At 36.3% G+C, this 16519-nt stretch overlaps 1 protein-coding gene across 32 annotated transcripts in view; it reads left to right on the plus strand.

Annotated features, from left to right (window-relative positions):
• The window catches only part of NRXN1 (neurexin 1), a 1208609-nt gene that overhangs the window by 852895 nt on the left and 339195 nt on the right, over nucleotides 1-16519 (plus strand). For all 32 annotated transcript variants that reach the window (XM_042246177.2, XM_060413877.1, XM_060413886.1 and 29 more), the window contains one exon: nucleotides 1592-1773. In XM_042246177.2, the coding sequence (XP_042102111.1) occupies nucleotides 1592-1773 (182 nt within the window). The remainder of the gene's footprint in view (nucleotides 1-1591; nucleotides 1774-16519) is intronic.

A 16519-nucleotide genomic window follows, 5' to 3' on the forward strand; every position in this document is an offset into this window, starting at 1 on the left:
TGGTAAAGAGTCTACCTGCAAACCCTGGCTTGGGAATCCTCTGGAGAAGGGCGTGGTTACCCACTCCAGTATTCTTGCCTGGAGAATTCCTTGGACAGAGGAGCCTGGCGGGTTGCACAGAGTCAGATATGACTGAGTGACTTACATTCACTCCTAGGTTGTCTGTTAAAGTTGTTTTCCCAGAGCCCACAGCCCAAACCCACAGTTAAGGGTATGTTCTGTGTGTACCTTTTTGGAGAAGGAAATGGCAGCTGACTCTAGTATTCCTGCCTGGAAAATTCCATGGACAGAGGAGCCATGTCATTGGGATTGTAGAGTCGTCCACTGCGGAGCAACTGAGCAATATGTAGATACCTTGAAAATATACAGCTGTATACTCAACTTTTAATACAATCCTTATTCTTGGTAGAAGCTATATTTCCATACACTCAAGATACTTTGAGGCCAAACTTTGATATTTAATCTTATTGCTTCCCTTACCATATTGGCACATAGTAGGTACACAATAAATATATACTAACATCTTTTGTTATTGGAAAGCTACACTCCCTTCTATAAATTGTACCTTAAAGTCTATTCTTGGGATAATAAAAGAAATATTTCTCTGGTCCCATTTGGTATGGAGGAAGATTCATTCTCCTTTATGTATATCTTTACATGTCTCTTCCAAAATTTCTGACTCAAATAATTAATTTTATTGCATTTAATGAGGTGGATGTCTGTGCTACAATGAAATAGGACTTTAACACATTGGATGTTTAGGAGACTCATTTGAAAAAAGCTATTTTTAAAGCAAGATGGATACTTTACTGATATCACCATCATAAAGTAAAATTTGAACAGTTGGCAAATGAGGCTATGCCATTCTCACTGTTTTAAGTCCAGCATTTGCTTTGGGGAAAAAATGGATCTTTTCATGCAGCTGGATAGTTTGACAGCTAGTAGATATTGTGTGTTATGTAAGACCTGACGTCTATGGATGGGATCTGTTATCTGTATTTTCTTGACATGACTATTGGTCTTATGGCTGTTCATCCATTAGTTATCATCTGTCATATGTGAACAGGCCCTCTCTTCATAAAAGTTGATTTGTAGCATGCTTGCAATTTGCTTTGCTGTGCTGTATGACCCTGTCCCACCTACATGCAACTCTTGTTTCAGACACAAGTTAATACATGTTTCTGCTCCTTTTTGAAGCAGCCAAAGTCAATGTTTTCTACTATATTATTTTTTTCTAACTGGCAGAAAGAAAGAAAACCCCATTAAATTGCATGCTTGTCCAACTCTGTGGAAAAGCAGTAATCTCTCATTTGTTCTGAAACACCTGCTGGTAGATATAATGAGTGTATTAAAAATGAAGCTGCCTTGATATTAAAAAAAAAACTTTTTCTTTAACATGTATGATTATAATCTGTTATTTGCTTATTCACTTTGCCATAGGCTTTTGGTTTCTGTTCTTATTATTTGATTTTATTTATTTATGATTGCCATGCTGTAAATTTAATAGTTTACTAATATGTCAACATAATAATACATAGGAAAGTATGCCCTGATATATTTGGACTAATTGGTTTTGGTTTTTGTTTTCCAGCTGGGACAACATATATCTTTAGCAAAGGTGGTGGACAAATCACGTATAAGTGGCCTCCTAATGACCGGCCAAGTACGCGAGCAGACAGACTGGCCATAGGGTTTAGTACTGTTCAGAAAGAAGCTGTATTGGTGCGAGTGGACAGTTCTTCTGGCCTGGGTGACTACCTAGAGCTGCATATAGTAAGTACTTCTAAAATAAAGATTCTGCTTTTAGCTTTTACTGCTAGCTTTTTGTAAATAAGATATAACTCTGCTTTTTGGACATTTCTCCCATCCCCATCCCCCGCCCTACCACAGCAACTAGTGCTTTATTCTGGAAAGCATAAATATACTCTAGGGGTAATAAGGCCTTATAGCTATTACTGTTTTTAAAAATGTTTTTGACTGTTTTTTTTTTTCAAGTGTGAATTCCTCTCAATTTTCTGTCTAGAAGGAATTACTCTTTGTGTGTTTTTAGTGACTTTAGGCAGGTTTCCTAAATTTGTAGAAATATGGTAGTCCAGTAGATATTATTCCATCTGGCTGGAAGCATGAGGTTGTAATTCTGGTAACATCAACAGATTTGGATCCAGTGTCCTTATTTCTTTTCTTAATAGTCTAAAGTTACATGCAATGGACAGAGGAAGTAAATTGGCAAAGGTATTTGGAGATATAAAAGAAAAAGGCAGAAAGATTACTTCTATGCCATCTTATACTCCTTTTGATATGTACACATCAAGAAAATGCAATGGATTCTTGCTATTTATATCCTGGGATGAGACATTTTGTCTAAGTCCTAAACCTCACACAAGAATTTAATTAGCTCTTAGTGAATGTCAAATAATAGTGAATGAAAAGCTTTTCTATTCAAGTTTTAAAGTTGTCATAACTGACTATAGCTTGGGGACTCTTCCTTATATCTCTGCAGTCAGAGAGTTACTAATTTGTTTGGTTTCAATTCTTTATCTTCTTATGTCCTTACAATATTTTCAAAGAACCATGTGGTCTTTTATCAATAAGAAATAGTCATATTTTATTGATATATCAAAATAACACCCATAGTAAATTATCATATATTCAAAAACCCTAGAGGGTTATCATCATAGTTCTAAATAAACTATCTTCTGGAAAATGTAGAAGCATATAAACCTCTTCATCCCTCTTTCTGTTCTTGAGGTTTAATTTCTCTCTTCTGCCTAATGTGATCACATAAGTTTATTTTGTTTAGCTTTTATTTATCCTGCAAGTTCTTCTGTTACCTGCACCAGTGTCTCAGAAGATCTTTAATTAGGTCAACATGTTCTTTTAGTCCTGCCTTCAGGGTTTCATCCTAAAATGATTAGGAAAACCACCAAATACCAAAATACATTATCACAGATTTGCAGGGTCTTAATTTTCAAAGTTCTATTTATTTATTAATCTTTGTTGTCTGCTATACTTCTAGAATTTCCAATAAGCTGAATAGGGTTTACAACTGACCACAAAAGCTGAATTCATTGCTAATATTGGGGGAAAAAAAAGAAAACAAAGTAAAACAAAAAACCCCTCTCAACACAATGATTATTGAATCATCGTAGATTTTCAATTCAAAATAAAGTTGTCAAAATGAGAATCCTTAAAAAATTAATGCTGCCTTTCTGCAAATATCTAACAATCAGTATTGAAGGCATCTGGATTTTTATGGCATCATAAATAAGTGATCAGCTGAGATAACTAATGCAGTAAGGAATCTTGCTATTTAGAGTCATCTCAACTTTCCAAACGCATTTGCTCCATTCTGATTTAAGAGACTTGCTACTTTGAAAATAAATAAATAAAAAAGAAAGCAAGAGGTTTTCCTCCTGAAATAAATTACATATTGATCCATGACCAATTACACATTTACCCTGAGAAAAGGTTCTATACTGATCACTCTCACATCATAAGGGGTTTTGTTATTGAATTACTCAAATCACTGTTTGTTTTATGGTCAGAGGGTTTTAGTCGACAACAAGATGTATTTCTTTCCAATTTTGATCAACTGTGGCCTTAGAGTCCCTTTATATGTAAAAGGTTGACTTTTAGGTGTCCATGCCCTCTCAAAACCTTTCTACACTTCTTTACTGGCCATAGATTTCTGATAGATATCCTGTGAGGCCCTCTTCATTCTGAATCTCTTCTTTTGGTCTTGCGTGACTGTCCGCTTTGGACCCAGGTCTGTTTCTAACACCCTTCTTGGATTTGCTATATTCAAACCCTTTCTTAATCCTAGCCTGTCCTTGACTGGGAAGTTGAAAATGGATGTTAGTTCCCTGGGATTAGCAAACACCATTGGTAATCAGCCCTACTCACTCCTTTATCAACTACTAGGACCCAGTCTTAGTCCAGATCTGGCCAACTAAAAATTTCTATTTCCCCCTCCTTTTCTCTTGTTCCCTACAAACAATGATCAGCCGTTAGTGACTCAGCAAGTTGCTTACATGGAAATAAGTTACTTTTTTTCGACGTTTCCAACATACAAATAAAATAAAGCCCGCGGTTTTCTTTTCACTTCTGAAGTTTACTTTTAACTCTTTCAATAATGTTGGGTACATGGAAGAGGACGAGAAAGAGGAGTTATATATATGTAGGTGTGTGTATATATATATATATATATATATTTTTTTTTTTTTTAAGAAGGAAAAAGAGAGAGATAGTAAAAGAGAGGGATGGAAGATAGGAACAGGAGGGAAAATTAAATGGGAAAGAATCAAAGTTGATGCCCATGGCTGATAGAAGTAGAAGTATTCTTAATGATGATACTTAGATTTGGGAATATTCAAGGAATATTTTATCAAATGGTTTACATGCCTTTGAATTTATCCTGATTTTTACCAAATAATTTCTTCTGCTTCTTTCAGAATTGAAATATAAAACGAAAACAGTAATCACAGAAAGATTATTACCATTGTTTGATTTTAGTTTATAAATATGACTGACTTAAAAATTAACCTGATGATATCACCGACATATTTAATCTATAAAAGTTAGAAATGTTGGTTATCCATTAACTTCTAAGAAAATGTCTATAAACCTTCAAGGTCAGCCATGTATAAACTATGGATTTATCTTATTTAAAAATCACTATTTATACCCTTAATTAATGAAATTAACCAAGAAGCAGGAAAGTTAATTGCATGTATTAAATGGTGCTCCAGTCTTGCTGAATTGTGTAATGTTACTTCAAAATCTGATTACTTTAAATCTGGTTTACTTTAAAATCTGATTGACATATAATTTCAGTGAAGTGTGAATATCTGACATTATTATCCATTCTTTTCAAATGATCATGTTTGATCTTACTTTAAAATATCACCATATTTCAATTTTGATTAACTATACTCTTAAAAATATAATAAATTAGAATAAAATAATTTTTGACTCAGGTGACCTAGTTTTTACAGATGGATTTTTTTGCCATATTAGTATTAATTCTACCACTGTTAACCTCAAAGCCATATGATATTGCTATTGAAATGTATAGGGTTTTAGGAGGGGATGAGAGGAAGAGAAAGACAAGAAGTAAGGGGCTATTAATTAACATATTCTTGTATTCAGAAATGTTTTCTGAAATAATAAAAAATGAATTATATGTTGAAAATAGTGTAGCTTAAGTTAAATGTAAACTCAATATTCAGTCATCAAAATTTTCAGTTAAGTCATAGATGCAACTGTTTCTTTTTTTTTTTAGTTTTTTATTTTTTAAATTTTAAAATCTTTAATTCTTACATGCGTTCCCAAACATGAACCCCCCTCCCACCTCCCTCCCCATAACATCTCTCTGGGTCATCCCCATGCACCAGCCCCAAGCATGCTGTATCCTGCGTCAGACATAGACTGGCGATTCAATTCTTACATGATAGTATACATGTTTAAAATTAAAAGCTTCTGCACAACAAAGGAAAATATAAGCAAGGTGAAAAGACAACCTTCTGAATGGGAGAAAATAATAGCAAATGAAGCAACTGACAAACAACTAATCTCAAAAATATACAAGCAACTTATGCAGCTCAAGTCCAGAAAAATAAACGACCCAATCAAAAAATGAGCCAAAAAACTAAATAGACATTTCTCCAAAGAAGACATACGGATGGCTAACAAACACATGAAAAGATGCTCAACATCACTCATTATTAGAGAAATGCAAATCAAAACCACAATGAGGTACCACTTCACACCAGTCAGAATGGCTGCAATCCAAAAATCTGCAAGCAATAAATGCTGAAGAGGGTGTGGAGAAAAGGGAACCAACTGTTTCTACATAACTGAATAAGTTTATCTAATTTCTTGTTTACAATGTATAAAAAGTGTAGCACCTGATGCATGTCAGCTGTTTTATTGAAAAGTTACACATTTTTATTGATGTTGTTTTATGAATATTCCAGCTAATAATTGAGCATGGTAGTTGAATTAAGTCTGTGGGGAGAGTTTTTGTTGAATGAGTGAGACTCTCTCCTAAATAGTTATCTCATTTTTTGTAATTCACTTTTATCATGAATTGTTCTCCAGTCATTTTGTATCTGTCCATTATCTTCAAATAAAGATAAGCTTTCTGATGGCATAGAACAAAATTTATAATAATGATGACTAATAAGAAAAAATAACGTAATGTAGAAATGTGACTTTTTGTCATTCATGTAAGTACATACTAGAAGTCTGTGCAGAAATATTTTCTGAGCAACTTATAGGTTCCAGCCTATGTTAAAGACTCTGTGGATTCAGAAATAATTGAGCTCACCACTTAGTACTTATCTCAATAAACATTAGTTAGATAGATGAATGAAAAGCCCATTGGGATCCTGGTTACCAGGTAGCTTGTATTCTTTATAGTAAACACACTTTGTCCTAGAGTGACTGGTGTTTCTTGGTTATTTCTCCATCTTGGTAGAGCTCCATTTCTTCCCTTTATCTGCAATCGTATTTATAAGAATGTGGATAATTGATAGGTTTTTAAGGTAAAGAATATGAAAAAAGAAACTTATGAATTGTAAAGTGTTCTGTTTTACACATTTAAATTAATATTGATTATTTAATCAATATTAAATGTGATAAAAAAATAAATGTGATAATTTCTTAGAGGCAATAAGCAAAAACATAAATTTATTTTTTTCATTATTTATGAGATATACCTACAGATTTTACCAATGTTGTCACTCTAGAGGAAGTATCTCTCATCTATCAGTCTGGCAATGTTAATTGGAGAGCACTTAACCCTCTGACTTAGAAGAATGCACTGCAAGTGCGTGTTCCCTAACTGACATGAATATTAACATGTGTATTAGTTCTGATCCGAGGAAATTGTGGAGGGTGGCGGAGAGGATGAGTGAGAGTGTTCTTTGAAATTCTTTCATCTTAGGAGCATGAAAGAGCATTGCAAATTTGATTAGTGAATTGTTGTATATATTTGCCTTAAGTGTTTCTTCTTTGTACCTTCCTGGACCGGAAGCTTTATGTTTGAAACCAAGCTCTTAATTGATTTTGATATAGAAATATACCTTTTGATCAGCGATTTTAGTGTTAACTAGAAGCATAGTGTATTTATAGTGGATATCACGCCCTAAAATAACATCAATATTGTTGACATAACTAATCTTTCTCATCATTCTCTGCTGCTCTACATTTTATACTAGTTACCTTGTTTTAAAAACAGTTTCTGAATTTAATCTTTGTAAAATCAGTACATATACATGGGTACATACCTATATCAACAAGATAAAACCCATTTATTTCTTCACAGGCTTTTCTAGAATTTAAAGTGTTTCATCTGAAATATTCTTTTTAACCAACAGATTCCACTATTTTAAGAGTTTCACTTTCTCATGTAATATTTAAATTAAAACCTGTAAATCATATACAGTAGATATTATATTTGTTTTGGCCATCCTGGCTCTTAGCTTCCCTTGTAGCTTAGTTGGTAAAGAATTTGCCTGCAATACAGGAGACCCAGGTTCAATTTCTGGGTCAGGAAGATCCCCTGGAGAAGGAAATGGCAACCCACTGCAGCGTTCTTGCTGGGGAATATCCCATGGACAAAGGAGCCTGTTCGGCTACAGTCCATGAGGTCACAAGGGTCAGACACAGCCTAGTGACTAAACCACCACTACAGGTGTTAATTCAGAAAGCACTCCCAAGTGAACTTGCTTTGGCAAACCTCCATCTCAAAGCCTGCTTCCTAGGAAACTAACCTGGACATTTTGTCAAGAAGTCCTCTTTTGGGGCTTCCCAGGTGGCGCTAGTGGTAAGAACCTGCCTGCCAATGCAGGAGACATAAGAGACACGGGTTTGAACCCTGGGTCAGGAAGATCCCATGAAGGAGGGCATGGCAGTCCATTTCAGTATTCTTACCTGAGGAATCCCATGGACAGAGGAGCTTGGTGGGCTATAGTCCATAGGGTTGCACAGAGTTGGACACAACTGAAGCGACTTAGCACATCCTGGTGCTTACAGGAATTAGAGAACGCGTGGCCTATTTGACTATTTGTTGACTATTTGTAAAAGTCTTGCCCAAGCTTCTCAGGTATAAAGGATGAACATTATCTTTGAAGAAAGTGAGAGAAATCATGGTCATATTTTTATTGACGTAAGTGCTGTGCAGATATCTTGAAACAATCTATCTTGGAAATGGATGGTGTCATGTAGATTAATACAAACTCCTTCCTTCATCCTTTCACCATGAAAGTTAGTTCAGTATCTCATTTTCTAATTTATTGGTCGAAACATTTCAGCATCACTAAATCTCTCTGAATTTGGTTCTCAATTTCTAGAATTACCTCCTTCTCTGAAATTCTGTTGCTGTGAAATGTAATAAAGAGAACCAAGACATTTCTAGCTGCACCTCCTTATTTAATATACTTATCACTTAGGTGCTTAAGCAACTGCCACACCTTCTCAACTGTTCTCCTGTCTCTATTCTGAATACTTTCCAATCCAGTTTATATACTTACATCAGGTTAATTTGCTAAAAGGCTTTTTCAATTATTCCTCTCTTCTTCCTCTTGGGAAACACATTGATGCTTCCCAGTTACATACAGGTAAAGTTACACTCTGTGACTCACATTTAGTGTCCTGAAACTTCTGATCTTTGTTTCCCTTGCATGTCCATATTTCCAAAATTCTTTTCTTTCCACTTCAGGGAAATTTATTAATCCACCCTTTAGAAAATGAATGTCCTATTGTCGTTTCTGAATCGACCCAGAACTTTCTTCTCAATTTCTGTCTAGCTTCTGCTCAGTCATCATCTTCTCTATTCAAACATTGTGTGTTTTCAGGGTTGAGTCTGGGAGCTTATTGTCCCCTGAGCTAACAGAAAGAAGTCCAGAGCTCAGGAATCTCTTTGGAAGACCTGCTGAAACAATGGCCAGGGCATTACCTGGGTAGAGAAAAATCTTGGACATAGATTTTCCTCCAGTGTGTAATCACTATGCTTCTTGACTTATTGATTTATGTTGGACCCCGAGCTATTTTACAGAATGGCCTCAAATCCATTCTAGGTTAGCCAGTGATGAGTTGCCTTAGCAGCCTCTTTTCTTATGGCTAGATGTCAAAATAAGAAACTTTTTGAATTTTTTTCCCCGCTACTGATCACAGTTCAATTTTTTTGAAAAGCCTGCATTGTTTCACAGGACATGATTCAATGTCTGGTAAGGGAAGTAAGATCCCATATACTTCTGTGTGGTGAGGCCAAAAAAAAAGAGAAAAAGAAAGACTTTCTCTGACTTACTTCACTCGGTATGACAATCTGAGGTCTATCCATGTTGCTGCAAATGGCATTTATTTTGTTCTTTCTGTGGCTGAGAATTATTCCACTGTATATATGTATCACATTTCTTTATCCATTCCTCTGTTGATGGACATTTAGGTTGCTTTCATGTCTTGGCTATTGTAAATAGTGCTGCAGTGAACATTGGGATGCGTGTATATTTTTGAATTATGGTTTTCTCCAGATATTTGCCTAGGAGTACAGTTGCTGGATTGTATGGTAACTCTATTTTTAATTTTTTGAGGAACCTTCATACTGTTTTCCATAGTGGCTGTACCAGTTTGCATTCCCACCAACAGTGTGATATCACATATGTGGAATCTTAAAAAAATGGCTACAGATGGACTTACCTATAAAACAGATACACACAAAAAAACAAACAAACAAAATAAAACAGATACAGAGTTACAGATGTAGAAAATAAACCTGTGGAAGGTGAGGGGAGGGATAAATTGGAAGATTAAGATTGACATATACACTCCACTATATAAAATACGTAACTAATAAGGACCTACCATATAGTACAGGGAACTCTACTCAATACTCTGTAATGGCCTATATGGGAAAAGAATCTTAAAAAATGAGTGAATATATATGTATAATAGATTCACTTTGCTATACACCTGAAATTAACATGACATTGTAAATACTCCCCCAAATTTTGTTAAAAGCTTAATTAGGAATTTCTTTTTTAAAAAAATTCCTTTGGCTCATTCAACACATCATTACTGATCACCTATAATGCAGTTTGTAATGTATTAGCTGCCTATTTCTATGTAAAAAATTCCCCTACAATTTAACAGCTTAAAACAGCAAATGTTTATAATGTTATAGAGGCTCAGAAATCTAGAAGCAGCTGAGCTAGGTTATTAAGAGATTCCCAGGAATAGACATGGTTAATATCTCCCATGCATATCTGATATGTTCATTCTTATGATCAAGTTAGAGTCTACATGATTTAGAAAGAAATGGTGAGCAACAGTGAAAGCATCCACTAGCTTTAAGTTTAAGGATGCTGGCTTTCAGAAGTCTAAACACGGTATAGATTGATGGAAGAAGAGTAATGAAGACATTGCTTGAGGGTTGAGAACTAGTTTGGGGAATGCATACCAAATAAGGAATCATTTGTACACTCTTTTTATTGCACCAAAAAAAAAAAAAAAAAAAAGAAAGAAAGAAAAGAAAACACTGAAAGGCATAAATAAAATGCATGAGAATAGTAGTTAAAAAATGAAAACAGCATAGGGAATATGTCAGCCGAAGAACAGGAAATGAGGTGAAAGTGACACTATGGCATTGGAGTTTGTTTAAAGGTGATGATGGACCACTTCAGACATAGGCAGTTTGTTTCAACAAAGGAAGGAAATGACCTAGGTAAATATACTCAGGGACACTCAAGTTAATAGTAGGCATAAATAATCCACATTTTAAATCAGTAGCAAAGAACTAGAGATAATTTTTACTGGGCCTGAGAAAATCCTTTTGATGAAAACCTAACCATTTTCAGAGCTGTGAAATGCAAAGATGTTACATTTAACCACTTACTTTAGGAGATAGTACATGAGATTTGGGGATCCTTAGGTTACAAGACGGGGCTTTCCTGGCAGCTCAGCCAGAAAAGAATCCACCTGCAATGCAGGAGACCCAGGTTCAATTCCTGGGTCAAGAAGATCCCCGGGAGAAGGGATAGGCTACCCATTCCAGTGTTCTTAAGCTTCCCTGGTCGCTCAGACAGTAAACAGTTTGCCTGCATTGCAGGAGACATGGGCTCTATCCGTGGGTTGGGAAGATCCCCTGGAGAAGGGCATGGAAACCCACTCCAGTATTCTTGCTTAGAGAATCCTCATGAACAGAAGAGCCTGGCAGGCCCCAGTCCATGGGGTCAAAAAGAGTCAAACACAACTGAATAGCTAAGCATGGCATAGGTCACAAGACAGAGGAGGCTTTTTAACCTCTCTCTTTACAAAGCACTGCCCTGGAAGAACATATTTCTCAAACTCCTGAGGGGACATTTTCGTGGCCAGGTTCTCCCATCAAGAGAATACTTCCTCCTGAGCCTACTTCTTAGGGCCCTCCTGCCCCCAAAAGAGTGGACATACAAGACTGCCAGACCAAAAAATTCTAGTGAAAGATTAAAATTTAATTGATCATGAAGGGCTTTTTGGTCTCTGAAAAAAAAAAAAAAAAAGTTAATGTTCCTGGAATTCTGCTCTGCATTATAGCTAGCAAATGTAGACTGCTTATTCTCAGATTTACATCCCCCATCTGAACTTGCCCTGTCATCACCAAACTAGCATTTCCAAAGACTAACTCAGCATCTCCACCTGGATGTCTCATAGGCAGACACCTCATTAAAAACTGAATTCATCTTCCAACTACATGCCCATCTACACAATTACAGATGAAGACTTTGACATCTTTCCTATGCTTGCTTTTATGATGTAATCTGTTTCTCAGTAAATTCCAGAAATGTCCATCAGTACTGTCCAATAGAAATATAAAGTGAGTCAGATATGTAATTTTAAGTTTGTTAAGTAGTCACAAAAAGAGAGGGGAAAAAAAAAAACTCAGGTGAAATTAACTTTGAATGCATTTTATTTAACTAAGCATGTCCAAAGTATTATCATTTCAGCATATGATCAAATAAATTTTACTATATTTTACATTACTAATTCATACTGTTTTGATATCTAATATATATTTTGTAATTCATTCCTCTTAATTCAGAATCTAAATTTGCATCAGAGATATTGTATATTTCATATCCAGTTGGAAATGTAGATTTGCATTGTCTGAATTACTGTAGACATACCTAAAATTTTTCCATGATTGAATGAGCTCTCAATTTTAAATTTATATCTAACTTAATTAGAATTAAATACATTTTCAAATTCAGTTCCTCAGTTCCATTGGCCACATTTCAAATGCTTAACAGAGCTTTTGAATTCATCTGCTTTTCTTTGACTCTCATGATTATTGCCTTAAATGAATGTCCTCTTTTTCAGCTGTTGCAACAGATTTCTAACTCATCTCACTGCTCACAAGGATTCCCTTTCTCATGCATCTCTACACTGCCACCAGAACAATTTGTGTAAAGCAAAAAGTTGATTATTTCACCCTTTTGGTTATTTCAACATTCTAAATGTTTGATGGCAGTAGGTCTCTCAACCTCTTTTTAGTTAAAAACAATCTGACTGATAATATTCAGCCACCTCTATCAGTAATGGTGTTCACTTAGAAGCATAAAAGCTCCTGAGTGAACAGAAGCAGAGAGAGCATGACACGGGGCCTCTCAACCCATCCTCCCCTTCTCTCTCTGCTTTGCAAGGCTGTGTCTCAACCCCTCACCTGGCAGCAATGCTATCCAGGGATGGGCATGTACTAATTTGAAAGTGTTGGTCACTCAGCTGTATCCAACTCTTTGCAACCCCATGGACTGTAGCACACCAGGCTTTTCTGTTCATGGAATTTCCCAGGCAATTGTACTGGAGTGGGTTGCCATTACCTTCTCCAGGTGATCTTCCCAACCCAGGGACCAAACCCAGGTCTCCTGCATTGCAGACAGATACTTTAGCATCTGAGCCACCATGGAAGCCCAATACCAATTTGAAGTCTCTCCCTAATATTCATTAAGTATTTTTTCCCAGTTTATTCAAAGTTTGAGGGGAAACTGATTTTCAAATAGTCTACAAAGATACTTAGTAACTTACTTCTCCTGGACAAAGCAAAGCCAATTGTCTGGAAAAGAATCGGCTCCAAAACCCTTTATCAGTTTTTCTAGCCCTTGTACTTTCTTGTTTCTGGTGGCAGTTTTGTGAACCAGGCAAAATTTGGCATTTAGATTAAAGTGTTTAAATCTCGATGGCAGATCCTTCATTTATGATGAATAATGTGATGCTGAGCAACAGCGAATGTCAAGAGGACGGGGACATCCATCTATTTTGTCCACCTTTGTATTCCCAGAGTCCACCTGCAGCCTGGAATTTAGCAAATGAGCAATAAATATTTGTTGAAATATTTTTTGTTGTTGTTCTAGAAGTTCTGCAAATTTAAGCTGCCTGTGTGCATTCTAAATATGTTCAAGGGCAAAAAATAGGTCAATGCTTCTCTGGTCAAGGGCACAGTCTTCTTCAAGAGGTCGGTTTATAGTTAACTTGTTAAGGCTGAGTTAGAGATGCAGAAGTGAACTGCTTGGTTCAGTTCATTTCTGTTGCTCAGTCGTGTCCAACTCTGTGACCCCATGGACTGCGGCACACCAGGCTTCCCTGTTCATCACCAACTCTCAGAGCCTATTCAAACTCATGTCCATTGAGTCGGTGATGCCATCCAACCATCTCATCCTCTGTCGTCTCCTTCTCCTCCCGCCTCCAGTCTTTCCCAGCATCAGGGTCTTTTCCAGTGAGTCAGTTCTTCGTATCAGGTGGCCAAAGAATTGGAGCTTCAGCTTCAGCATCAGTCCTTCCAATGAATGTTCAGGACTGACTTCCTTTAGGATTGACTGGTTTGATCTCCTTTCAGCCCAGGTAACACCACGGATCAAAAGCATCAGTTCTTCAGTGCTCAGCTTTCTTTACGGTTCAGTTCTCACATCCATACACGACTGCCAGAAAAACCATAGCTTTAACTATATGGACCTTTGTCAGTAAAGTAACTGCTAGCATGTTACAAATTCATGATATTGTTTCCTTATAGATTGGTATCTTGAGACATGTTTCTGATGAACCATGCCTTCACCTGTTCTGTTGAAGAACCAATGACCTATACTGCAGATAGTTCAAAAGCCAAACTCCTTAGGCGGATCTGCAATGAATGCAAAACATGGGTTTATTTTCTAGCTCTATCTCCAGTTACTCCTCAGTGCAACTTGAACACATTCTATTCTCTCTTTATATGCACTTAACATACCTTAACAAAAAAGAAAAAACACCTTTTAAGGCATTTGGAATACAGTTGCGTGAGGTCTGGCTTTTGCCCTCAGGTATCTTAGAATTTAATGGATAAATTTTATTTGTATGGCACCTTACTCACAGAATGTAGACATAGGCTGATATTCTAAACCTTCATGCTTTAGAAACACAGTTAAAGGTTTTTAAATTCTATGAAGAGATCTTTAAGTGTGACATTTATGAAAGTAACCAATAATCACATAGCTATTCTAACTTTATATTTGTTATCCATTTAATATTCATAAAACACCTAGAAATAAGGAACATTCTCCTCATTTAGTTAATGAGGAAAGGAGGCACAGATCACACAGTGAGTGAGCAAAACCAGGCTTTGAACTCAGACAGTCTGGTTCCTAAGTCCATGTGCTTAATCGCTGGGCCTTGTGTGTGTGGTACAGGTAAGGGTACGGGGAGGGGGGGGGCGACTACCTCATTAGGTTGCACCCCACAGCTCTGCCCACAGTCTGTTTAATGCAGTTTTATAAAGTCAAACAACTTCAGCCAGAGTGGGTAGCCATTCCCTTATCCAGGGGATCTTCCCAACCCAGGGATCGAACACAGGTCTCCCACATTGCAGGCGGATTCTTTACCAGCTGAGCCCAGGGAAGCCCTTAGTATACCACACATCATATAAATTACTGAGCATTCCATATATTAGCTGTATAGACTATTTTTTCTAGTTGAGTAAACACATAGAAAGTTATCTGGTTGACTGGTTGTCTCAAACATTTTGTAGTTAGCTGGCTAGCTTTTATTATCAGTTGATTTGTAAATTTGGGGTGCACATGATTTTAAGGCAGAGAAACACAATTAAAAAAATATTATATCAGTAACAAAATGTCGGCAAAGATAGACCTTTGCTCGTGTGCATTTCTTTTTTTGAAATATTCCTACTTCCTCTCACTCCTGCTTGCTTTCCTTTCTTCTCTAGTCTGGTGAGTTTTTATTCACCTTTAAGGCCTAGATCATATATTTCATATATTTGTGAAGACTTCCTTCATCCACTAGGGAAAAACTAATCGGGTCCATCTTGGTACTAACATAGCACTTTTTGCTTATCATAGTCATAGTTATTTCCATATGGATCCTTTCAGTCTATTAAGTTATGAACTCATCAAGGTCAATTACCATATGCTATGTATCTTTTTATCTTGGCATTTCTGACAGTGGCATAGTGCTTAAGAACACACAGTAATATTTATTGATAAAGGTATGCAAGTGTGCATGAACGGAGCTTTCCTTCTTGGCTTGTGGCCTTCCTTCCCCACTTGCTGGTAAATTTCCACTCTGGTGCAAGAACTCACATGAGGAGCACTCTCCTTGGATCCCAGCATGAGGTAGACTCCCAAAGGGTAATGGTGAAAGCATGTGACACTCTCTTGGGCTCCCCTTTTACAACCTACAGAGGCTTGCACACTCAAGCCAGAGGCTGGGACCTATCATGAAACGGACTCATTATCCACATGGTATTTTTCGCAGGGAAGGAAGACTTCTCCCATGTTAGATCATTGATCAGTCCCACTTCCAGATTCAGATATTCCAAACAAGTAGTCGGCTCTCTGAAATTTAGTATACTTCTTATCTGCTGTCTGTATAACTTGGGGAACTTATATAAAACATCTGTGATATATTTCTGTGCAGTCTGACTTGATGACAGAAGATTATCCAACCAGAGAGTGAAAGGGAAAAAAACAAACAAACCTTCTGTGGTAATCAGCTCTAATTGATTAGGGTTGTAGAAGGTAATTAACCTCTACTCCCTGGCAATTTGATCATCTTTTTTTTTTCTCCTACTGTGACACTTGTTAAAATGATGGAGGTGAAATTCATTCTTCAGTTATTAAAATGTTTTTAATAATTTTAATTAATATATATTAAATGTTTGAAGTTCTAACAGTCAATTGTCTTAAGCAAGGTTAAACTCTCCCTTTGAAATCAGGTTTCCTCTGTCCATTGGCTTAGTAAGAATAATAGCTAAACAATTCTGTTTAGCATGTATTGAATATTTACTATGTACCAAGCACCAAAGACTTTACGTAAATGTTATATTTCATTTAATATTCACAATAACCCATTGAGGTATTTATTATCTCAGTTTTATAGAGGAGCAAACTACATTTTTAAGCAATTGACCCAAATCACATAGCTAGTAAGTAACTGTTCTGACTGCAAAGCCCCATTTTGCTTTTGTGTAAAGGAAAATTTCAGGCTAGCTCAGCTACTT

This window comes from Ovis aries, chromosome 3 (assembly GCF_016772045.2).
Source record: "Ovis aries strain OAR_USU_Benz2616 breed Rambouillet chromosome 3, ARS-UI_Ramb_v3.0, whole genome shotgun sequence".
Classification (NCBI taxonomy): Eukaryota; Metazoa; Chordata; class Mammalia; order Artiodactyla; family Bovidae; genus Ovis; species Ovis aries.